The sequence below is a fragment of the Lepisosteus platostomus genome, chromosome 20 (genome assembly GCF_059453375.1).
Source record: "Lepisosteus platostomus isolate fLepPlt1 chromosome 20, fLepPlt1.hap1, whole genome shotgun sequence".
In the NCBI taxonomy this organism is placed as follows: Eukaryota; Metazoa; Chordata; class Actinopteri; order Semionotiformes; family Lepisosteidae; genus Lepisosteus; species Lepisosteus platostomus.
The window spans coordinates 3,315,614-3,342,223 of record NC_142630.1 but is presented as its reverse complement, the minus strand read 5'-3'; the positions used below and the strand labels follow the sequence as shown (position 1 = coordinate 3,342,223).

The 26,610-nt window shown below is 37.7% G+C and overlaps 1 protein-coding gene across 1 annotated transcript in view; it reads right to left on the bottom strand.

Annotated features, from left to right (window-relative positions):
• Positions 1-26,610, bottom strand: part of cdh13 (cadherin 13, H-cadherin (heart)) — a 405,276-nt gene that overhangs the window by 212,939 nt on the left and 165,727 nt on the right. Inside the window, exon 5 of the mRNA XM_088614488.1 lies at positions 25,062-25,214. Within this exon, the coding sequence (XP_088470614.1) occupies positions 25,062-25,214 (153 nt within the window). The remainder of the gene's footprint in view (positions 1-25,061; positions 25,215-26,610) is intronic.

Here is a 26,610-nt window from a genome sequence, read left to right as displayed (position 1 = left end):
GCTTGTATGTTCTCCCTGTGCTCACGTGGGTTTCCTCCAGGTGGTGTGGTTACCTTCCACAGTCCAAAAACATACTACTAGTAGGTAAATCGGATTATCACGGCCCTGGTGTAGTGTGTGGGTGCCTGTCCAGGGTGTACCCTGCCTTGCCGGAAGAGGCTCTGGCTCACCTGAGACCCAGAACTGAAGAATAGATGGGTGGATGGATGGATGACCTATGAAACATTTCCCTGATAATGAAAGAGGATTAATAAAAACAGTTCACAATAAATAACAAGGAGTCAGATTTAAGGGGAATTAAGAGATAATGTGCGATAGGCGCGGAGTTATGCTAAGAATGAAAAGGACATTTAAACACTAGCTCTTGGGCTTATCACCAATAATAAACAAGGTCATTCAGCTGCAAGGCAGAGCAAGAAACAAAATTGCCTCCTTCCCTCTCCCTTATAGTTCCAGCAATTAAACAAATTCGACACAATTTCAAGATAACGTTTTTTAAGATGACGTTGTAAAAGCGAGCGCCGGGATGCATCAGCACAAGTCATCTTTAAATAACATGCAGTTATCAGAAAGTGTGGGTTCTTTGCTCCATTTAAGAATCGGATTTCATTAAGACTACTTATGAGAAAATGAATATAACGAGATTGCAACAAGAAAATGACATACTGTACACCACAGGGCGCTAAACAAAAAAGAAATTAAAATTCAGGGGCATTTAGGAAACGTCAGGTTTATTGAAGATTCTTGAAGGTTTGCGTCTTTTTTTTTCAGTTTTCCTTTTCTCTAGTGAGATACGTCATGTTTTTAAAATTTGAAATCGAGCATTAGAGTCTGGTTGACATACAGTAAGTGGAAGTGCTATACATTGTCAAAAACCCCAGGCCCTTCATCCATTCTATTCTTTCAGGTTCCATTGAGATGATCAAATCCTTAAACAGCTATTCAAAAGATGTATTCCACAAGAAATACTACCATCATATACAGTCAATACAACCAGGGGCCTATTCTATTATATTCAAGAAATGGAGTTGAGACATACGTTTTATATAATGTAAATGGAATCAAAGAACTAGAAGACAAGGTACAGTTGCTAAAAGGCAAACCCTGTGATATGGTATCTATTTAATTTCCCTGAGAGTACATACTTTTATCCATTCTATTCTTCTGAGCCATTGAAGCAATAGATCTTTAGAAACTGAAGGCACTGCATTTATGAAATCAAGGGGTAATACCACCAAATCGCACAGATTATATATTAAAAGGCATCTGTTCTATATCTACACTTCCATGCTCAAATAATGTCAGCTAAATATAGTGTTATACTGGTATGGTTTTACAATAGAATAATAAATTAATAAAAAAGGACACTTGCTTTGAAGGGTATGTTGAATCCTTCACACAAGTTATTGCATACATTAAAAACCCAGAGCCATATCTAGAGAGGCCTGACTTAGCCAATACTGACTCAATGACCATCCTATCACATGGCAAGATCACAGCCCCACATTTCCCCAATACCCACAGTGTATTACCAGAGTTGTAGGTTGTATTATAAGGAATCTTGATGCTTTCATTGCACTGCGTCTCATTGTTTTGTGCATTGTTATATACAGTAATATGATCAAGAAAGGGTGGCACCCATTTTGAAAGCAACACATAATGACATAATAAAAGACATTTCAATAAATAGTGATGGATACCAAATGAGTGTGCTGTGCTTTTAGCATCCCTATAGCTACAGTAGCACTACTCTATTATTTCCTAAGATTATAGCATTACAATGTTAAAAAAGTATACATGGATACAGTATATTGTTTATTTTAATATTCTGTCCTCAAGCATCTTAACACTCTTTCATAAAGACTGCTGCTTAAGAATAAATTGTTTTAGAGTGAAACATTTCTTTTGGATCTGTTCCTTGATTGCAGAGCACCAATAAACAGCAAATTGGGTCAAAAAGATACCACTTAAACTCTGGAATTAGAAAGTGTCTGAAATTGCATGACTAAAACACGTCTCTTAAGGATCTACAAAACCTAAAACAAGCAAAAAAGAAAGAACAGTAATATGCCATAAGATAGATCAGCACAGTTTCATACCCTGTAACTGTCTGCTGGCTCGATGTTTTGGGCAGGACACAAAGTAGCCGATTGATTTATAATATGTGAGAAAAGTCAGAGGGGACATATCAGCACTGTCATCATAAGCTGTCTCCTGGTTCTGACAAAATGACAAGACATAGTGTCTTTGTTCCTTCATAACCTTTTGAAAGACAGGTGCCTATTTTTAACAGAATCCCTCACAACCCAGAGCAACTTTATCATTACCAGTGTGACAACAGAATTTGGGATTTTAGTATTTACATTATCATTATAAATTCTCTATATACAGTTTACTACACACATCTAATTGGATCTATTATAATAAGGGTTCATAATTGCACAATTTGTATCGCTTTACCGAGCATTGTTCAAAATAAAAATGTATTTCAAAGAAGTATGAATTTATTCACTTTTATCTACGCCCTCCTAGTAAAAAATAACATTCCTTTGCATTTCTCCTTCTCTTGCCTCTTTATCCTCAATCACCACTCCACCTCCAGCTTTCACAGGTGAAACATTCTCTTACTAATCTCTTCAACTGCTCCAAAATCAACCTGTTCACCACCAATCCTCACTTCAGAACTGGTCTAGATTCTCTTTTCTCTGTCCCCCCAATGGACTAGCATTTCTGCAGGTAGAATCAGAAGCAGAAGAGCCTTCCTTCTTTTTGCATTTAGCTTTTTTTGCAATTTTTCCACAGTGTACTGTGAGGAGCACAGCCCCAGTGGGGACCACCTTCCACAGATTCCTCCCGCGAATGGGCTGCTGGAAGTTGCCCAGGAAGTTGCAGTTGCAGGAAGCCAATTGGTCAGGGGACTCTGTAAAAGAACAGGAAGCAGGAACTTCCACAGTCAGTCTGGGGGAGAGGATGCCTGCTTTTGAAGGAGACAGAAGGCAGAACTCCTCACCAGAGGAGCAGGACTGAACCATGGACCAATGAACTGTGCGTTTGGAAGTTCTTATGAAGAGTCTTAGAGAGAGAGACTCTATTTTTGGGAGTAAGAGAAAAGTCTGAAAGACTTTTGGGAAAGACTTGGGTTAAACAGGGACTCGGTCCAGAAGTTTAGCCAGTAGCTCGAAGCAGAGCTTAAGGTTTTGTTTGGTTGGTTTGCTTTTGGTGTTTTGATTTCCCTGCACTATAAATAAGTTGCACTTGAATGTGTTTCAAACCTTACAGCTGTGGTTTGATGTGTTTGTTGGCCAAGACTGGCCTAATTTTAAGATACCGGTACAACATGCCCATGGGCTTGCCACAGTACCCATAATGTCACAACTGATGTCAGTCTCAGCTCTTGAGGTTCACATCCTAACAGAATCATAGTGATATCTGACATTACCTGATAGTGTTCTCTCAGTTCATTAATCAAACCTTTTTTAAGAATGCTGGAATATTTGAAACCGCAATTTTTCTTGCACGAACAGCAACTAAAACAATAAAAACATAATCTTTGACTACTTTCACTTTGTTCCTGAACAATTTGATTCACTAACTCTTTAATGCTGAACTATTCTCCTTTTTTACCAATGTACAGTAAATGGCAGAGTATTTTCTACAACAGATAAACAATGCTGTAGTTCAATTTGTGGATGTAGCTTCAGTGCTGTAAAGAGAAGCGTGCAGAAGTTGGGTGCATGTTTCAATATAGATTCCCTAAACTGCTGAAAATTATGTGCACACATTTCTTACAGTGTGAGAAAATACAGCCTGACAACCAAGCAGATATTCCAACATTTAGGATGTGTCAGTTGTGTATATACTGTAGTGACACAATGACAAGTCTGGAAAGAAAGAGGAAATTGTTACATGAAAGCTAGGGAGTTCACAAAATGGGACGGAAGAGAATATTATCAACATAAAGTCAATGAAAGATCAATAGATTGTTACCAACTGAAAGGTGGCACTTTGCGGAATATTCCACACTGGTCTGTTTTGTGTTATCACAGTTAGGGTAGAAATATTCTGATGGTAGTGCAGTATACAGTATCTCGCCATCATTGGAAGTGTCCTTATGTCCTTAAAGCAGGGGTCTCCAAACCATAGTCAGTCCAGCAGGGAAGGCATAGGAAACCTTGAAATAATTTGTTTCTAAATGTCTGGAATAATTAACTATGATCAATTAAATGGATGGTGTTTTTGGATGGTAATTTAGAGATCATTTGGAACAAAAATCAGAATATCATTCAGTCCTCAAGTAGTGTTCATTGAAACCCTACTTGCTTAATTGATCAATTCTTGACTCTGAAAGTCAGTAAAAGTTTTATGTGATCTACAGATTTGCACACAAACAAATCTACATCATTAAATTTTATTAATTATAAACAGGGCTGTCCAACTCCAGTCCTGGAGGGCCAGTGTGCCTACAGGTTATCATTCTAACTCAGCTCTTAGCAAGCGAAATCAGCTAGTTACTGGCTTAATTGGACCAATTCAGCAGATTTTCCCATCTCCAGATGTTGCTTAAAATTTTAAAAAGACGTAGAAAGACCCATAGACATACTGTTCCTCTCAGACCAGCGTTGGATAGCCCTGATCTAGGATTGAACAATTGCCTTCCTGGGACATGATAATGAAAGTGAATGATTTTTTTTTAAATGTCAAAGTAATTTTATCCTTGGACACATTTAGAAAGCTGCAAAAGCTCTGGATCATTCATTAATTTGAAAGGTTGCGGCAATGGCAACAGATTCTAGGCGTGCGTTTTCTTACATCTCTCAATGGGCATCACAGTCATTCCTCATGAACTGCCACTTTCTTGATTTACTGTATCTACCCATTAATACTGTACCTTAGATCAATATACTATTATTTGATGTCTAAAGTATTGTTCTTTGTTATAGTATACCTGCACTGGGTAAATGCACCCCTAATTACAATTATGCAATATTCTGGGAAAGCATCACAATCTGTGCATTTGTTTATCCATCTTATAGCAGATTTAATGTACAATTGTGGATCACATATTGGATGCTACTAACTGCATCCAGTTTTGGCCCATGTAACCAGACAGGTAACCATTAGCAAAGGACATGGAATTTGAGTCTGTTTTATGTACAGTGGGCTACTCAGCATTCTAATAATTTTCTTTAATTTATGGTTTTATTCTGCTATGGTTCTAAATTTTCATCTTTTTCAATAAACATCATTGATAAAACTTGCGAAATGACTTAGACAATGAAGAAGTAAAAGTTTTCTGCACTTTGTGTACACAAATTCTTCAATGCTGCCTTGTTTTCTAAATCATTGTGTACCAGTTCTTCCCTAAAATGGGAGGCTAAAATCGGCCGTGCTCCTGTTAAAAAACACTCAAAAGGCATTCTACTGTAATTACCAAGTGCAACTAACAAGGGTAAATGAAATTAAAATCCACAGCAGTAAATATATGATCATCAGACTCAAGTTAACAACTTTAAATCAAGGTGTCAGATGTACAGTACTTTCTGACAATTCTGTAATTTCATTTTTCCAATAAAATGACATTGTAGTTGTTTTTTAATTTATGAGGCCGCTCAGGAGTCGGCAGAGAGGATTATCAGCAACACCATACACAGATCATCAAAGTCATTGAATTACAGTCATTCATACCACATGGCTGGTCCATGGGACACTAAATTACTAATCAATTTATCTCTCAGTAGGGCTACAGAGCACAGAATCACTGTATTATGCTGCATGGCTGGTTCCTAAACTCACTGAATAATTACTGACACAAATGGACAGGTCCCCACAGAGACGGCTTGTTGTCACTATTTCTAAGCTTTGTTTAGCTTTCCTTTACTTATAAAGTATGATTCACACTTTCTGTTGCCACATGAATAGGACAGCAGGTGTCAATATTAAACATAACCACAAAATATTTATGTTAGTACTTCTTGGGTACCTTTTCATTGCATAAATACCTCTATGAATCATCTCCAGTTTGGCTTACCTAAGCTTAATATTAAAAGCTTCATGTAATGTTTTTTTTTTTGGTTTCTTAAACTGACAGCAGCAGAGGTATGTATGGACAATGAATGTTTAAAGACCATATTCACAAACTAACAGTTATTCTGTTTTAAAACAATGTTCTTACAAAAAAAAGTTTCTCTCGAAAAGACTTTCTCTGTGTGAACCAAATTAACCTCAGTCTGCATAGATAGTTTTCTGATGATCCAGAAGGACCCACAGTTACTTTTCCAAACCTTTATAAAGGAAACTCTTGAGTATAAACTCATATTCCAGACTTAAGCTTCTTTTGGCATCCCTCCAATGTCATTAACTTTAAAGTAGTTTTTTTTCAGTTTTGACATTGAAATATAGTTTTGTAAATGTGACTTGGATGTTCTTAATTAAACTAAAAGCAAAGACACTGTGTACTTTAGCTATCACAAACTCTTAAAACAGCCACATGCAGCCCATTACCGAGACTGTGGAGCAGCACAGCCTATCTGCCACAGCAGAGACTATTACAGCATGGGGACTTATCAGCTGTACCAAACAGAGTAAGGAGTTTCTGGACACAAATCTCACAGCATCAGGGAGCACATTACGTGCCTTTAAGCCTTGCAAATTATTCTGCAGTCAAGCAGAAAGCTGTAGTTTTATTTGGACACTGTTTGTGCCTCTTTTTATAAACGATAAAAAACAGTTGTGGACACAAGACTTTTATTTTTTTAAACATTCATGAAAAGATTGATTGCTTCAGTCAGCAAGACTCTAGGGACTGTATTGCAAATAATTCATTTTTTTCCCTTCTTTATGGAACTGTATGCTTCAGATTTCTTTTGATTTTGCACCAAATCTGGGGCTGCTGACAAAATACGAATTTGTCAACTTTAGAGGAGAGGTAAAAATATATTTTAAAGAAAGTGAGGTAAAAGGAGCAAAGGAAGTTAAAAGCATCCAACAATATGCATGTGCAGTAAAAGACATTTGTTGATTGCATAAAACAGAGTGAATAGCCGAATATAAATGAAATAGCTAACTGCTATTAAAAAGTCATTAATAATTTAATTAATGTGTTAGCTACTGCATTGGCAGCAATTGTAAAGCTGCAGACTTTGATGAGCTTTTAGGGTACCCAGTCATTAGTAAGGGGTGATGGAGATTCTTTGAGAGATTTCCCACATAGTGTGGGTGGGTTAGGATAGGTCTCCAGATAGCTAATTTGACTTCCTACAGGTAGACTCAAAACAGAATCCCATATTTGGGCCTGTTCATAACTCATAATCAATGCACAGTATCTTAAATGAATCAAACCTTTATGTCTTTAAGTAGCCAATGAAGTGGTGAACTTTCACATTAATTACACATAAACATTCATTACCACTGACTCTACAGGTGTAGATTTAATAAGTGTATTTACATAGCAATAGTAGATTCAAGGTAATGCAAACATTTCTATTATACATCAATATTTTCATATATGATCAACTTTCAAGAAACAGAGTGGCATGTGCAACTACACATATGCTAGCAAAAAAAGGTATACTGTATGAAAATTATACATCCTCATGAAAATAGACATCAAACAAACTGTTACTAAGTATAATTATTGTTTTTACAGTATGTATTATAACTAAATTATTGCTATGTACTGTGCATAAACTATTTAAATGTACACAATGTATATTATTATCTATTTCCCCACAGTTCAACCTGGACCAAGCTATAAATGCAGTTAAGGCAACTTATGCCAATTTTGTAGTGACTAACTCGTTAATTTAATTCCTTAGTCAATAAAACTTTGGGGAAACATTTGGAAAGACAGACATTTTGTCATTAACATTCTGCAATGGATAATGCCATTAAGTTAATGAGCCAAATGAATTGTTTTTTTTTTAAATTCACACCACTTTGCATCTTTTTCCAATATCAAATAATTGCATGCAGGCAGGTAATACTATCAGTACCTTTAAAACTACATTGACAGATGCACCCAGATTACTAAGAGCTCACAACTTCACAACAAAGCTTTGATGAGTTTCATCTTTCAAAATTGTCTGTCACTCAGAAATGAGCCATGGAATAGATTTCAAAGTGCTCCGAACAATCTATACCACACAAAATAGAAAAATGATCTAACTACATGATTATTTATTTATTATATTCTGCCTATAAATTTTTGGCATATTGAGGTAGGGAGTGTGTCTGCTAATACCAGACCATCATTATCTGATTCTCTTTTTTTCATTCTCAAGTCACAGGATACAGGTTCACTGTTGCCAAACTAGCTCATGGACATTGGCAGTTTGGAAGGACATCATCCATTAACAGATCTGATAATTTCCCCAGGCATCCTTTGCACAGCTTTTATTTTCTTACCTTGAGGCTTTTGTAAAAACAAATGGTGACCGTAATATTGGACTGCATATCCACACCAATGTGGCATTCTATTATTCATGAAGAGTGTGAGCCATTTTCCCAAATGCTACCGTTGAAATGAATAACAGCTGCAGATGCTTACAGAATCTTAGATGCCATGATGACATAAAACTAGTTTGAATGTTTAATACAGTCACCCTGACAGCACTACAGTATGCCTGGGTGAGTCCGAGGACCCCTATTTCACAGGTATTTTCGGACTCAATAGGGTCAGTTATCTCAGCCTCCCTTGTCCAATTAACTGATACTTTAATCATCAACACTGCAGTATATAAACCCTGCTTTGCCACTGATCCGGTGCTCTGCCATTGAGTAGCCTTCTGACTTATCTAGTGCATTCAGCGATACTAACCTGCATCACCAAAGGATACTCTACCTAAATGCACCAGAAATATTCCTAGTCCTATTAATTCTGGTGGCCGTTTCACTTCCATTGTCCCTGTCTGTCTTTGTCCTGCCTCTGCCTTTTCCGAGTGCCTCCTTGCATCGTTTTGGCTACCTCCGCCAGCCTCCGGCTTTCACAGAGCCCCACAGGCTTCGCTGCACCGGGATTCCCAGCCCCTCAGCAAGATGCCTCATAACAGACAGTGCATAAAACCAGACTGGATGTTCATGGAAATGAGGCAGTGGATCTTACTGAATACTTGCAAAGCCAGGGAGAACATTTCAAAAGTGGGGATGTTTAAGAAGTTAATAGGGCAACAACATATAATCAGGTACAGGGGATTCTTCTGCACTGATAAATCCATGTCAAGAGACATCCAAGAGACAGCATAAAATGTCAGGCTTCATATGAAAAGTTTAAATTAGAAAAACTAGGAATAACTGGTGATAATGAGAATGAACAAGCTCTATAAAAAATGGTACTGTATCTGATCCGATGCCATGGCCGCTTACTTATTTATACAGATTTCCACAAAATTCCACAAACACAAAATGAATGAATAGATGGATTTTCAAGGTCTCTTGCAAAAAAACTATCAAGGAAAAGAAGAGTAGCTAAGAACTGAACAGTCAATGTCAAGATCACAGTAAAAAAAGCTCTCCCTTTGTAACTGTAATATACAGTATCTTTGGATCCAATCAACCAGTAATTAAATAGGATTTGCAAATAACATAACAAAACACCGTAACACTGTATTTTCTTCACATGGGTCACTACGGAATTGTTTCCTGAAACCAAATCTTTTCTCCATGTAGATGATGGGATTGTATTTAGGAATTTGAATTTCAATTTGCATTTTACTGTGCACTTTGTATACGGAATGTCTCAAGGCTTTAATTTACACTTTTGATCGACATGCCAGAAAAATCATTATAAGGCATAACAGGGCTTGGAGGAGGAAGCTAATTAATAATGAAGCTGACAGTTAATTGCAGAAGGCTTTGGAAACTATTAACTTCATGTATCAAATACTTCACAGTATTCTGTAAAATAGCAGAAAATTTCTCAGTAAGAATAAGAATGTAACAAGTCAACCACAAACTGTGAGTTCCAAACCAAAGTGGGATTATAGTATGAAGGATTAAATTTATTTTATTACTTAATGTTTAAATACATATGGTTGGATTTTCAAAGTTTTATTATACAAGTCAAAATAAACCTTTATTTAACTGATTTAAGTCAAATGAAGACAAATTTCCATCTGGAGCATTTTATTTGTATAATGTTCCATCAAGGGTGCAATAGCAGCTGTGGATTTGAACGCATGACTCTCCAGTCCTGAATTCAGAGAATGTTGTAGTCTGGAAAATGTTGTGAAGACTGCAGGATACTTTTACAAGATGTGGAATATAGCCCTGTTGAGGTAAACTGCAATAGGCTGCAAGAGCCTTGTTCTTCTGCATCGAATGTCATTTACACACAGTCATTTACTCCTTTCAACATAAGGAAACCTTGTAAGTTTCTTTCATACGTTACATATCCAATGCCTTGCAAAAGTATTCACCCTTTTCCAATTATGTCCCATTTTTTAAAGGCAATATTTTTAATCAAAACATGAATGCTCAAACCTGGTGTAGGAAGTGAAATATTGGTAGGAATTGCACAGAAAACTCCTATTAAAATGTATTGATTGTACAGTATACACTGTCTTGCAACAATATTTAGATCATTTCTATGGTGTCCCGTTTTGTGATCAGTTACACATTCAGGTCAACTGTTTCTTCTGGGTTTTTCAAGGAATAAACAGAATTATTAGTGTTTGTGTTTTTAATATACATTTACCTTTTGTTCTAAAGAGGTAAAATGTGATACCCAATTTTCTCAGAAGGAATAGAGTATAGTAAGAAGGAGAAGCATGATTCTGTCAGATGAAGACCATAGTTTTCAGGCTCGGAGGTGCAAAAACCTGTACGACAAACAACTTGGAATTATCTGTTGATGTTTAACGCAGTGTACCTTAATTGTGAACATTTATAAACATCAGAAGGTATCTACAGTAGGTGGCAAGTACAATGACTGCTGATTGTTTTACATTGTGAATATTTTTTAGTTGGAGCATTTAGGCTTTAAATCAAGTTTTAAGCTTAAAACTGTTTATGCATCACTTTGTAATTTCACTGAATGGAGCACCATAGCAAGGCTCTGAATACCTTTGCAAGGCACCCTACAGTACAGTATGTGATCATTTTAGTTTTTTATTTTCATTTGAATGACATTTAACTTCTTTCACCCATACAAGTGTTCTGTTACAGCATTTCAATTTTGATTAAAAATATACACTTTAAAAAATACTGTTGGCAATTCAACAAAATGGGACATCATTGAAAGCGAATTACCACTTTTACAAGGCACTGTATATAACTACAAGGCACTTTGTGCAACTACATTATTAGAATGTACTAACTACCACATGCAACTTGGTTCACCCATCGAGCAATCAGCACTCATTATATTTGCCACAGACATGTCTTCAGATGTTAATACATAATCACAATAACGGCTTTAATGGTCAGTAGATAATCCCAGGTTGGAGATGTACAGTTATTTACAGCTACAGCCTGATGGGCTTTTTGTAGTTATCAGAATCATGCCTCTACCTCTTAGATGAGATCAGATCACTTTATTGGCCATATACAATTTCTTGCATTAGGAATTCGTCTTTACGCAGACCCCAGCTTGCTCTCCATGAGACACACAGACAGGGAGAGAGCCTGGGGTCAGAGTGCAGGGTCAGCCATTGTACAGCACCCCCGGAGCAGCTGGGGTGAAGGCCCTTGCTCAGGAGTAGCATTCCTCCAGCAACCTTCCAGCCACAGGCGCAGATCCGGAGCCACAGAGCCACCGCTCCGCCCTTATTACAGTACATCCTTTATCCTTTTTTAGTGTCAGAGGAAACCAGAGCACCTGGAGAAAGCTCACAGAAACACGGGGAGAACATACAAACTCCATGCAGAGGTCTGGAATCGAACCCAGGGCCCCAGCTCTGGCGTTACTGCGAGGCAGCAATACCAACCACTGCACATTTTCATGCTACCTGTATTATAACATGTGGATTTTTTTCTTATGATTCATCAATGCTCAGAACTTCAGGACGACTTTAATATTCATATGAGTTCTTTCTTTGAAACTTGAATTATTTAGCAAGCTTGGTGGAATAATTATGTCCTGTGCACTTTGAAAATATTAACACCTGTAACTTCCAAGAACTGGTATTATAACAGTGTTTACTTGGCACAGCTGTTGTTTCATGCATGTTTTAACAGGAGGTCCCACAAGTAGGGTGGAAAACCTTACCTGCAGGAAGCCATCTGTCTTCTTTTACCCTGAAGCAGTTTGAAGAGCTTTGTCCCTGTGAGAAACCCAGTAACGTCACACGAAGTGTGCCCAGGGGTGTGGGGGACAGCATCTATATAATCTTACATCAGCGCCTTAAGATTCAAATAATGTTTTCATCTTTAAAAAAATCTTGATCACATTCAAGCTATCAAAAGTAATTTCTGCAGGGTTAGGAAATTACCAATTTCATGCATTTTCTTCACTATTTGCTGCATGACTGAAACACATTTGTGCCGACTTTATGACTTGTTGTGTGCCATTTCATTAACATCTAATTAGCTCTAATTTCCCTGTAATTAAACCTAATTAGAAAATAATGTTTGACATCGCAGACAGCTAAATGCAAATACCACAATCGGTGCTGAAAAGAATCTGGATTCTTTCGCCTGTGTTTTGTTTTCTGTTAAAACTGGTTACAGTGCCTTTCATCATACTTTCTTTCCTTCAAAGGAGCACAAAGCTGTGCTCTCCATACTGGGCATAACCCATTAAACACTAGCACTGCGGCCTGCATTGACTATCTCTTTTTATACAGCATCATTTAAATTGCAAATAGCTTTGACCTTGAAAACATGCTTAACACTGCATACTTGTAAGCTCTGTTGTTGCTTATTAGATAAAGGTAGCCAGTAAACAAGAATCCTGTCAGAGACCTTCCATGTGTTTGTGAACAGTGCATCAGATAATGCAGACTTGTCTCACCAAGCAAAACTACTTAGAGGTGTATCTACATTATAAATTGACGTTTGAAAAAATAATTTCCTTGAATCTATCTAAAGCACACAATGAGATTATGCCAGTAACAGCCTTTCCATTTTAAACTTTGAATGTAAACATGATATATTCCTTTGTTTCAGTGCTGTCTTTTGAAATTATGCTCAATTTTCTTAAATGTGGCATGTTAATATAGCTCATCCTGAAAAACTCATGTGTCAAATGATACCCATTTGAAAATGCTCTGAATAGAATCACTACACCTAATGATAAGGAATACTGCACTCATCTCCAGACAATGACATGGAAATTAGGGTGTTGATAGGTTTGTTTGAGACAGAGCTTTCAAAAGACATTAGTCTGAAATTTTAACAGGCAAAGCTAGCATTGTTGTATAACACTTTTCAAGTTTGCAAAGTATTACTTCTACAAATATAACTGAAATTGGTGAAGACTATGCATTAAAGCGTACAAAGTGTAATGTTAAACAATAAACCTAAGAAATAACTAATTAAATTGCTTCTATTTGTTCTCAGAGGTGAATTAATCATTTGAATCAATTTATCACTTTACATTTAAAATTCTTTCAGGTTAGGTTAGTATATGCATAGAAGAACGGTTAATCAAACTATTACAAATATTAAATGTTATTTTTACATCATAAAGAATTAAAAGTGCCACGCAAATGAATGTATTTATATATCATTTTCTTTCCCAACTTTGGACTCAAAAACTACACCATAAACTTGTATTCATTATTGGAAACAGATACTAATTTTAGTCATTGAAGTTACTAAGTAATAGGTACAGTATGTGGGAAAATGCTAGAAGTTGATTCACCAGGATATTTCTGGGAAAAAATAAACATCTAGTCTTGACCTCTCTTGACTCATCTGGCATCTGGAAGATCGTTTTTAACTTTGTTGCAGAACCTGATTTATTTGCTACTTCTGTGAGGGGAAAAATGCTCAAATGCAAGAACAGATACAGTATATACAGGTATATAAAGCAACTGGAATCTAAAAATATGTTGTCCAGAGAACAAAGTGGAAAAGAATTTGTATACACAGTATGTGGGTAGCATCGGAATTTTACTTTATGAAGCTCAGTACATTCTCTTTTCTACTCAAGCTACAGTACGAGCCTGAGATAAAGGCACTGTGTGGTGTGTCGAGACTTTGATCCCTATATGTAAAAAAGTGATGAGTCCTACAATACATGCCAATCAGTTTAGAAGTCATCGGAGAGAAAGGGAAACTGTTTCAACAATTGCAGGCATACAATTTGATACAGTCTTCCAAGCAACATCACTATGCCTTTTGTCTGTATTGAAGGAGACAGCCTGATGTTATCTGAACCTTTGTCCCAGGACCCCCCACCATATCCCCCTTTGCAAGGGTGTCTAAAAAAGACTTGATGATAATGATCTTTTTCGGACCTGGGATCACTTAAGACAAGAAACCCTCACAAACATACCTTTTCCTTTTAAAGAATTATTAGGTCTTGAAATTGACATGAAATTGTGCTGTCTTGCTTTTATTGGAGGCAGGCTGATGCTTAAATTATGGCTTCTCATAGATCTCGATCGATAAGCTTGTCGACCCTTTCAGTTTCACAGGCATATCTCTAAGGCAGCTTGCAAAGTTTTTAAAAGTAGTTTTAAAGAGTTTATGGTTTGCCATAACCTCTATATCAAATCACCAGGAAAATACTTTTTTATTTATGGTTCAAATATAACTCTGTTTTCAGGACACATCAATACCATCCCATTGTCTCTGTTCTCCACCTTCAGATTCATTTTAAACAGCAGTTTATGTTTTGTTCAGTTTAGGTCATGCACTATACTCTTAAAGTTTAAACTGCCAGTTTCAAAACTGAAAGAACAGCTTGTGTCTGCTGAGCAATTAGTTATTGTATTCAATTATCATTACACATGGTGCTGATTAATATCTACAGTAGCACTTGCTTGTAAAGAAGGGGCCATTTGTAATAATGTTGCCCTAAAGCAAAGGAATGACTGTAGATGTGCTATAAAGCACATAGTTAGGAGCTAACCTTGAGCTTTCTAAGAAACACTTACCTGTATAGTATATTGTACCATGTACTAAATAACTGTGTATAAAGTGCATAAAGAAGAGAAACAACATTTCAGCTGTGGAGCCTTCTTTGGGTGTCTATAATTTTGAGCTGCTGTAACATACGGTTTGTAGTTTCAAGAACAAGGACAGTGATTGAAGAAGGCAAAAGAGATCCTGTAAAAAATGTTGCTTGAATCCTCAATCCCCAGAGTATAACTGCAATTGGGACAAGGATCCTCAATGAGAACCTTTCAGAAGGAAAGCTGAGTAGGAAGGAAAAGCTGTCCACTTTTTTATAGTCTCTCGCTGGGCCTGAGGTGCAGTTAATAAGTGGGGAAAGGAAAGCAGACCCAGAGGTAGAGTACCAAGAGTTTGAAAAAGTACTATTACTGTTAATCACTGTAGTTAACTCCCCATCATTTTTCAAAGGGGTGCCATATACTGTTGAAAAAAAAAGAGTTGACTTAAGTCAATTTCTTTTAGGTACAGTAACATGATATCTTCTAATGTTTTCTCTGTTCCAGGCTGAAAAGATTCACTCCCTTTAATCTATCCTCATCATTCAAGAAAAAGCTTGATGAGTTTCTTTGATCAATAATCATCTAGCAACCAAAAGGGTAAGACAGACTGAATGCCTTCTTGTTTCATCTTTTTCATCCTCTGCACTTAACATGGGTTTTCAGAATAGTTAGCTTGTCTCAGAGGCTTGGCATTTCCGTCATGTAATGTCTGTTGGTGTTTCTTTCTAAAACTAATGCAGCTGATGAACTCAAGCCGTTGCTTATGAAAGAATCCAGATTAAAATATTTTTCCTCTTAAATGCAGGGGCTTGGTCACGCTGTATTATTGTAAAAAAACACCATTCTTTTTATATGGATTTATGAATAAAACAATGAATAATAGTAGGATAATACCTTTTCTTTATTTGAAGTTATCTTTTTTTGCACAATTACGCAAACATCCTCTTCATTTTTTTAACCCGTCAAGTAATCCTTCTTTTTAAAAGTTAGTCATGGCAGCTTGTTTTAAAGACTGAAGCAGTGGAACCGAGTGAAAAAAAACAAACAGAGGCACAGCTCTTTTGAGTTTTATTCCCATCTTAATGCCAAATCCCTGTAATCTTCGAAGCAGTCTGTTTAAAAGAGGAAGCTAGCTTAGATAAGTCTACAAGAATGAATTTATATTATTCATATGGCATTTACTTTTCCTGCCCTTCTCCTACTGTTTCATGACATTTGTGGTGTGCTTTGTTTTGTCTATCTAGATTTTTTTATCCAGTTAATTACCATTTTCAACTTCAAAGAGCAAACAGAAACGTAAATCAGCATTGAGTCTTTGCAATAGGTGTTTTTCTCCTGTAAAACAACAATATCACAAGTGGCAATTTGCAACACAATAGCATATTTTCATTGTTCCTCTACAGGATAAAGAGCCCATGTAACTGTCCACTATTGCTTTCTTCAAACCACCCCAGAATCTTTGGCTACAAAACAGCAACAAAAAACAGAAACCTACTCTATGGTTTGCACAATTTGATCATGTGTGCGGAAAAGTATAATATGCCCATTTTATTAAACCAAACATAGTGGATTTTTAACAGGGTGTGGCATGAAAACTAGGTCTGTTGATTAAACCTTGTGGAGTGTAATCCCTGTTTAGGTTGTATTCTGTATTGCTGTAATGGATTGCATTGCAAATGATCTTCCTTGTAAATCTTTTCAACAGCTACGCTATACCAGTATCAGTAAACAATTGAAAATGCTACAAAACCAAATAGTAATTAAGGTTTGTCACCAGCGTTCCATTTACCACCAAGTAAGCTCAACTTTTCAAGAACTCTGAGTTGACCAACTATGTTTTCTCTTTCTCTCAGCATCACTGTTAGAGGAACTGCACTTGATGCTCATTACAGCACAACAAGGATTTCAGCTGATTTATGATTACAGAAACAGGGAGGAAAAGATGAGGAAAGACAAAACCTGGAAGCTTTTGTTTGACTTCTCTTGGCAGACTACCTCTCGCTCTTCATGCATTTAAATTTAGCTTGGTGTTAAAGAGAACATTGTGCGCTTCAGGCTCACCTTTGGATTTTCTTGAGGGGATTTAGGAATTAGAGCGCTTATCCGTGCACAGCAGCTCTCATTTTGCCCTTCCTTTGAGATTCCAGGGATTTCAAAGCAGGAAAAAAAAATCTGCACCACATGCCGAATTAGTGAAACCCACCAGTTGGGATTAAGTTTCTGCTGTGTTTACCTGGGCTGTATATCTTTAAAAGACCAGAAGATGGGTCAGGATAGTGTTCACTTGAAAACCTCTCTAGAGCACAGACTCAAAGACAAGTTTGTATTTTGATTTGGTTCTTGAAGAGGAGCTTCACTCCATGCATGTATTACAGTAAGGAGCACAGCCAGTTTTCTCCATGTGTTGGTTGTTTTTCAAAACCGGAGTTTGGAAAACTACTTGACTTCTAAACCTTAGTAGATCAAATACCTGCAAGCTGCTTCTTATGGTACTTAGAATTGCAGAAATACTTTCAAGCTCAACTTTAAACATACCTAACACATATTATTAAGAATGTAAAGTACTGGATTACTTAATTCATTATTCATTCAAGATTCTTGCTCTTTTAAAGAGCTGATTTTTAATATTCAATTGATTAGCCTTTCAGTAATCTTCAAAGGTACATATTGACTGAGAAATAAATGAATGTTTAAATAAAAGGCTTCTGGAAACCCCCATATATTTAAATTTAATACAGAAATGTATTTCATATAAGTAATAAAAATGTAATACAAATGAAAGCCAAGAACGTGCTGTTCTGTAGTAACATTCAGAGCCAATTGTCTGTAAACCTTGGCAAATGGTAAAACGAATAATCTTTCAGAAGTAATTTAAATTTCTGAAAAACCGCAGAGGCTGAAGTACTTGAAGTTCTTGCCTTAACGCATCTTTTCTTCTGCTCCAAGTGTCATTGTGGTGTAACGGGGGGATGTTGCCTCAATAGACAGCTTGCACTCATTACTGATTTTGTGTCTTTTAACTATTTAATAAAAAATCTTGTCCGATGAGCAAATATTCTCCTCACTTAAACCTCATTAATAGCTCCACCTACTGTGGTAAGTGGACCTTTGAAGACTGTGGTGCTTCTAAGGTTTAGTTCAATGTACAGTTGTCTCAAGCTTAAAGAGATTACTATAAAAAACATTAACCTTTCACTAAGCTTATTGTTTGCAGAATCAAAAATGTCACAAGTCACTTTGAAACAGCCTGAGTGCTGTGTTATTATACTGTGTGCTTTTTTTCTGCTTAAAATACAGCATCTCCAAGCTCTGTCCTTGCCAGTGGTCCACTATACTGTCTGACTGGGAAGTACCCAACAGTTTATGCACATTAAGAAGAAACAAGACTGGAAATAGACTGGAAACAACTGATTTTTCACAAAATCTCACTCGTGGACTGAGGAGAAGCAGTTCCTGCCGTCTGTAGTTTTTTCATGCTTGTCCCATGCCTCCCCTTCTGTTTGCACAATTCTCTGTTGCTCCCATGTTGTTATTGTTTATGCTTATTAAATATCCCAGAAATATCAGTTTCTTGGAAAACGTACAGACCTGAAAGCAAGGAAATATCCTGGTGAGGTTTTATCAATGTCAGTCCCATTGCCAGTGCTTTCCCAGTGAGCAGAAAGGCAGGTTTCTATTGGAAATGGATGGAGTATCCTCGCTGCCAGAAAGCCTGATGAGGTCTGTTCGGAGATTGTTTATAGTGCAATTTGTCGCCAAACAGGGCCAGTAACAATTTAAACAGAAAACAACTACAGAACATTATGCAGAATTCATAATGCAATACATGGAGAAAAACAGATGTCAGGAAAACTAAGGCAAGGGAAACTACTCCTCAAACGTGAAATTGCTGTATTTTAAGCATTAAGTAATAAGGGGGTGTAAAATCACAGTGATGGTGAATAAGCCAATAAAAACATGCACATTTTAGCTTTTTATGTAGTCTGGAATACATACGGTATATACAGAAGTGTTGAATAAAATCCTAAATAAAGCCTTTTTTTATTTTTCCCACAGAAAGTATAGATTCCAGGATAAGTATAAAGGTCTTGAGGAATTATTTTCAGTTATCAATCTGTTTCATGCTTTGAATTTAAATCACACTGTATAATTTACAAATTAAAGTGTCTCAATCATCTCTTATTGAACACAGAACATGATGCCAATAAGTAATCTAAAAATGTCTAAATACTTGACTAACTAGACAATAAATAAATGTTCAAGCAACACTGGTTACTGTATATAAACTGAACACTCAATAAAGCAAATAATTCTCTAATTCTAAACGTACAGTAAAACCATTTTGCAATATACTAGAAATCCATACTTTTTAACCTATTTTTTCCTTAATTTCTTGCATTTTCAACTTAACTTCAACTTCAGATTTCAATGAGAACTAACAGTGATCCCAAAAGTAATCTATTAAACTGTAAAACCGATATAAAAGAGGCAAATCTAGTGCTATACATATCAAAACTATCACTCTGGTAGTAGTTGACAAACGACAAATTAATGTTCTATTGAATCAGAACAAGTACTGCATAACTGGCATTTTTTTACATTTAATGAATGAGTGGAAAACATGGCTACAAATTAAAAGTGAAACTATTTATGCCTGCCACATGATATCTGTACCACTCGACATTATCAGTGTTTATTTACAGTCATGTGACATCCATTTAAACTTACCATTAGCCAATTCTGCTTCCCAGTTAGAAACACTGAACATTGGCTAATTACAAATCAGAGCAAACTGCCTTTTACTTCACATTCACTGATTAATTTGTCCCTCATCAGCCTCTCAAGCACTTTACAGGTGATCAGATCATTAACCCTTGGTCTCCTTTAACATACATTTCACTCCTTCAGAACTTCACATATTTAATCTTCAGTGCATTAAGTTTGCAGCATTATTGTCATCAGCAGTTAAATGAAACATCCCGATTATTTCTCTTTTCAACAGATAAACAGTCTTTATAAATCACAAGTACAATGTTTAAAATCATTACAGCAGGCAATAAAACCTGCCTGAGCTCAGAGGATAATTAATTATTTTCACTACATCTGGATCCAGTGAAGACTCAATGAAATTTAACATTTATTTAAGGAAAGCTCAATCAAGGTTGTGTTGGCACTGCACTAGTAGCAGCAGCTTGCATCTCGAGAAAAATGAATACAGATATCAAATTCAATTTCATTTTAAAACAATGTTCATGTTACAAAAAGTCATGTCAGGGGTGGCTAGGAAAACTTTACAAGAACTGGAACTAAGCATGTCTATTAAGCTCTTTCGTGTCATATAGTACCTTAATTAATTTAAAAGAGGCAACAATGAACTTAGGAAATTATTTTTTCTTGTGACTGGCAAATCATCCTTACAATTCTCATGATTGAACATTTTAAATGTCTTCAACATTCAGGTCCACAAGCAGTCCTACCACATTTCAATCTAATGCCAGGAGAAAAATGTCAAATTAATAAAGAGCGCCAGAAGTTACATGAGTTAAACCATGGCTCTAAAAGATGGTGTATTCATTTATGTATTACGTTGGATTTTTGGTTTTCTTTTGTCTAAGCTCAATCTTTAGACTAGTCATAGGCAAAGAAAGGTACCTTTTAAATTCATTTGTTAGTACTAAAAAAAGCTTTTTTTGCAGTTGCCTTCCGGCTATAGTGGGCAAAGATAAAAACCAGCGGTTTATTTTACTCTCTGATGCACACAGAATGTTTGTTGTGACAAAATTGCAGGATGCCTAAAAAGTTAAGAAAAAAGTAAAGTAAAGAAAGGAGTTAATTTAATTCTAAAAAAGTATCCACAAAAGAATGGGTTATTGACAACCCTAGGGGTAGAGGACTATGCTGTTTTGCCAATGTTGTCGACAAGCCTGCCTGATGCCCTATAGGGTTGGCGTGCCTCTTACGCTTCAGCTTCTCATCCCTCACACAGGTAAATGAGTAATCTCTGTCTTCTAGAGCGTGTAATTAGTTCCACTGACTGATCCACACCCTGCTCCCAGACAGAAGGTGAAAGATATTCTGAAAGCGCTGCCTTGCCTCTGGAGCGGATTCCAGTGTTTCCATTCCTCCAGCACACAAGGAAGGTTTTTCTTTTTGATAGTTTAGAGCGGGGGTGTACCAGTCCTGATCCCCAGGGGGGTTGGTGTCTCTACAGGTTTTCTCTGTAAATCACCAGCACCTAAAGAGCTGGGGCAAACTGCCCAATCAATAACGCGATGGCTCAGGATGTTAAGATCTGAGCAGGAATGAAAACTTAAACTGTTGACACACAGGCCCTCCAGGACCAGCACTGGAAACCCCTCGACTTAGAGCTATTCTTTTTCCACAGATCTTTTCAGTTTCAAAAAGTCAATTCACCTCCTCCCCCCAATCTTGAGAGACAGAGCAGTGTTTACCTGGGCTGTACAGTATATCTGTATACCTGTTTTTTTTTCCTTCAGTTATTTGTGTCCCGTATTTGGTTTGTGAGTCTCCCTGGCTTTCCAGCTTGACACCTCAACACTGTGCTCAACACTCTCAAGCTAATTTTAAGCTTCTGCTAACAGGAGAACTGCCTTTTCTGTTCATCTAAACTACATTTTACTTTAATGTTCAAACTGCTATGGCTGCGTACTCTTCAGTGCCGGACTCTCACGGTGCGCCTCTCCCAGGTCCTCTATTCCTTCCATGGGAATCACATCTTGGAGTTGATGGCCTTCAGCCTCTGATGAGAACCAGTGACTGAGCGCTCTGTGCCCCGAGGGGGCGTTGTAGACATGATTGAAACAACACACTGTACTGAACAACTGCTCATCTGTCACGGCTCTGGGGTGCTGGGTCAGGCCCTGCTCGAACAGCCTCTCCCACTGGATTGTCAAAGTGATTTCACTCACCCCCCCCCCCACACTCCCTGCATGGGGTTAGTGGTCCCCTGCACTCGAGGCACACGCTCACCACTGGGTGATTTTCTGTCTGACTCCCGTGCTGCAGCCTCTCTTTTTCAGATCGCAGCGCCTGGATGTGAATGGTCCCTTGAGACACTTGGTGGCTGCCCGAGTTTCACAAAGACAGTGACAAAACTCCCTCTGGGTAAGAAATGACATACCATTCCCAGAAACAATGTGAACCTCCACTATTCCTCAAAGCTTCATACTCTGTTACCTCTTATTTTCCCCTAATGTCCATCACGTGGCAGCACTTCAGGTTGTCAGTCACAGGTTTTTAATTTATTGACAAAATGGCCGGAGAAAGCATGAGGTATAACATAGGTTTAAGCCTTCAGAACGTCTTGACTAAGCTTCTAGGACATTTCTACTGCTGCCAGAAGCTAAAATTAAAAGGTGGAATATACAGGTTCTTTCAAAAAACAGTTGCATTTTGTAAATGGCATAAAAAAGCACAGCTGAAGTTGCAGACTGCAAAAAATAAAGCAGCCTCATTCAATTAGACTGCAGTGAGGGGAGAGATAAAATATATAAACTGCTCAGGCAGGCTTGATACGTTGTCACATGGGATGTCAATTCTTCTTCTTTTCATTGTGGACACCTGCTTAGAAGGCTTTGAATGTTTAAGAGCAGCTTCTTATCTTTCACTCATAGATTTATACCAGAATGGGCAGAAGTGAAGACTTTGGCACCTCTAAAGCATTGACAATCTTAAGAGCATTCTTAGAGAAGCAAGAGACCACGGTGCACTGCTGCTACTCAGTTTAAGGAAGTATATTTTCATGCACCTGTAAATATTTAATTGTCAGTGCATTAGAGAATTTGTGCTGTTGCCTATTTAATCGAGATCAATTTGGATGTTCACAATAACCACAAGTTTCGGACGAAGTGGTTCATTAAAGACAGAGTGATATCACATTTGAAACTGCAGATATTAGATATCAACAGATTGCCTCTGGAAGCCAACAAAAACTACAGCAATTACTGCAGATTAAGCTTCTTTGGTCATGAAAACAAGCATATACAGTGTGGATAACCTGAGCTAGATGAGGCGACCTGACTCAGGTACTGAAAATCCACAAAGGCAAGACAAAGTCCTAACCCAAGGGACTTCTTCAATATCAATAGTTTGTAGCAGAGGACACAAGTGCAAACCATGGCAAACACACCTTTAAAACTATAAACAGAAGGCAATTCTTACACAAAGGGATTTGGACAAGTTGCTGTTGGAGATGGTGCTTTGGCTTCATTCAAGATACATTATGGCTACATGAGTTCTTTGAATCCATCAGCAGATGACACCAAAACAAGCTAAATAGACAGAATGGCATTCTCTAATTTGCTAACTTTCTAAGCTCTTATGTATGACCTGTGTATGTTTTGACTGCACAAAACCTCAGAAGATATCTGGAAAAATCTGTAGTATACATCCTAAGTGCTATTAAGATAAGCATTTTTCTGCAATTTCTGTCTGTACTGTACATAATATAAAGTCAGAGCTAAATTAAGAAAATTGAAGCTGGAAAAGCAATTGCAAAGAAAAGTATCAGAAAATCATCAGTATCACAAAAAGTTTTGAAGGCATGTTCAGTTCATGTAGAATATGAACAGTTTATACTTAATAGGTTCCTACTGTATCTATCAGTTCAGATGAAGCACAGTGGGACCTTTTTTTTCGTTTTAAAATTCAGGATCTCCAATTATCTTTTGTTATACCCATCTGATTTGAAATGGCCAATTATGTGTATTTCACATCTCGGCCTTGCAACCTCACAATGGGGAGATTGAGTAATTGCAGGCAGACTCCTCTGACCCACCTGCCTCAGAGATATACTGTTCATCTTTTAATCAGTCACACGTGATGCAGCCCCATTGCTGGGGTCCAGCGCCCACTGGAGGAGAGACGTGTCCTTCAGGAGGTCCCCAGGTATAGCTGTGTCACTGGGATCCATGAGATTCAGAGCCGAGTAACCCCACCCACCCTACCCTCAGTGGTGCCCAGCTGTGTGAGGAATCCTGGTCACACCTGGCCAGTAACATGCCCTGGGTGATCACACCGCCGTGTGAGCAGAACTTTCACAGACTCTTATTAGTACTTACCTCGGACCACCTCATGATGACTTGAGCAAGCAAGTCCAGGACTATTACGAGACTAGATCTACGCATGGATGTTTGCATTGAAAAGCCTTGAGAGTACAGTACTCTGTCATTTATCATGCCATTTTAGTTCTGAAAATATTTTCTATATACTTCTAGAAATCACGTGATTATAATTGGCTTCTAATCAATACTCTAACTTTACTTTTCCATGCAGTTTGTCTGAAATGACGTTTCATGAAGTTTAAGGGTACCAATGTGTTCGGTGACTGTTCATGATAGAAGCATCACCACCTTTTATAGTGACCACGTCAGGTCTCGGAAGCTAAGCAAGGCTGGGCCTGGGATGAGAGACCGCTAGGGAAAACAAGTGGTTTGGTGGACCACTAGGTGGCAGTCTTCCCTCAGGACAATACCAATGCCTCAGTAATGTGTCCAGGAATACAGTTCTATAACATCCACCATCCTTCTCATCAGACATTAAACAGAGCTGCTTTATCATTGATGATCCCACAGCATTGCTAATAGAGTAGGGGTGTTAACTCCATTGTCTTTGCTAAATTCCACGATAGGTTTACACAGTCTGGTCAACCTAAAAGCTACCCTTAATTGAAATGTTAAAGCTGATCTGAAGTATCCAGTGGGGCTGCTGGCAAACAATGGCTGCCATGCTTATACTAACATCACACCACAACAAGGCCGGGTGCAACATGTGATAAGATGAGCAACATTAATGCACCTTCTGGGGTCAAAATGCATTGCTGGTGCACACAGCAGTGGATGTGGTGTTACATATTTAAGGGAAATGAACTGAGAGTGACAGACACACTTGCTATGCCCTGCCACAGAAAGTCGACTCTGTATAAGGGGAGAAGACAGCATGTTGCACCGCTTTAATGCTCAGGGCAGGGGGATGTACAGGACTCACATGGTAGGTGGCGATCCTTTCACGGTCCAGGGGATGGCTGACGTACACTTCGCCCGTGTGCCGGCTGATGCTGAAAACTCCCTTGGGGTCTTGATCGGCTCCTTTTCCGGTCAGCCGGAAGATGTTGGCTTCCTGCGGATCGCTGGATATTACCTGGGGACATTGCAATGCCAATCAGCATGAGATTGAATCCCAATCACTTGCTTTATTTGAATCAGTTCTCAATGTTCAGACATATTTGATTTAAACATTGCAGCCAGCACATTACTCACATGAGACTAGCAAGTTTCGTTTTCGAGGGAGTCCCAGATGTGGCAGCGAGTTAAAAGTGCAAAGACAATCAAACAAATTACAGGCGGTTAGACACATTTAAGCAAGACTTTCAACAATGCATTGTTAAACACAACACTTCAAACTCTAAATGAAAAACAAAATGTCTGACAAAATTGCAGTGATTTTCTTTAGTGTGAAACTATCAAAAACAATTTTGTGTTAGGTAGGAGCATTTCAACAACTGTTTTCAGTATCTTCCTGAATACTCACTTTTTGGAGAATATATGTCTTTTTTTGTTGCCAGGACTCACACAAAGGGTACTCAGGCAATTTGTAGTTCTTGGTGGTACTTTCATATTTTTCTAATCGCTACCGTAGCTGTATGTCAAGCAGCAACAGAATTTAAAGTACTCTTACACAGTGGATTCAATAGAAGATGCTCTATAAAGAAATGTTTGTTCAGACTGCAAAGTTATATCCGTGAAGGCTGGGCATCTAATGTTCTTATTATTTTACATAACAAAAAATGGAGCCTGTGCAAATCTTCTTCATGGGTCGTCTGAAAGAAAAAAAGCTATCAAAAGTGGAGCTCAATTTTCTTGACAAAAAAGAGTAGTACATAGCTGAAGAGATCCCAAGATTGCTACAGTATATGACGCCACTTTACAGCATCTGGATTAACTGCACTTTGTTCACAAAGCTTTTCAAAGCTTTCATTCTTGAAAGATTCATTCCAGAGATTCATCCTTGCGTTCTTGGGGACTTTCTCAATGAAGCTTTTTCTTCTGGTCACATGAGTGCAAGGAGAACTCCCTCTCCGAGGCCCATTAAAATCCAGAGATGACTTCACAAGGTGTGGTCCTGAAATATGTCAGGTAATAACAGAGAACAAATCCATGACCTCAAAAAAGAGACTGTGGTCATCTGTAGATCGGAGAAATGCTTAAGCAGATTTCGGGACCCTGTACAGCTCCTCCGATCCGTCAGGTACACAGTCCATGAGCTCTCCAAGCTACTGTACAGACACACAATTGCTAATGTGTATATCAAGTTCTTTAATGATGAAAACTGGAAACAACTCTTCTGACTGATGACTGAGCCACTGACCAGTGCTGTTCCCTTAAGAACCACTTTAGTTCCCTTTGGTTCCACTGTACAGTAAATCTGAGTGGGATTGTCTCAACTTAACACATAGTGTTACTAAAGGTTGTTTATTACACACAGCCATGAACAATTTATATCCAAACACAAATGGGGGGAAAAAAGCTTCAGGAAC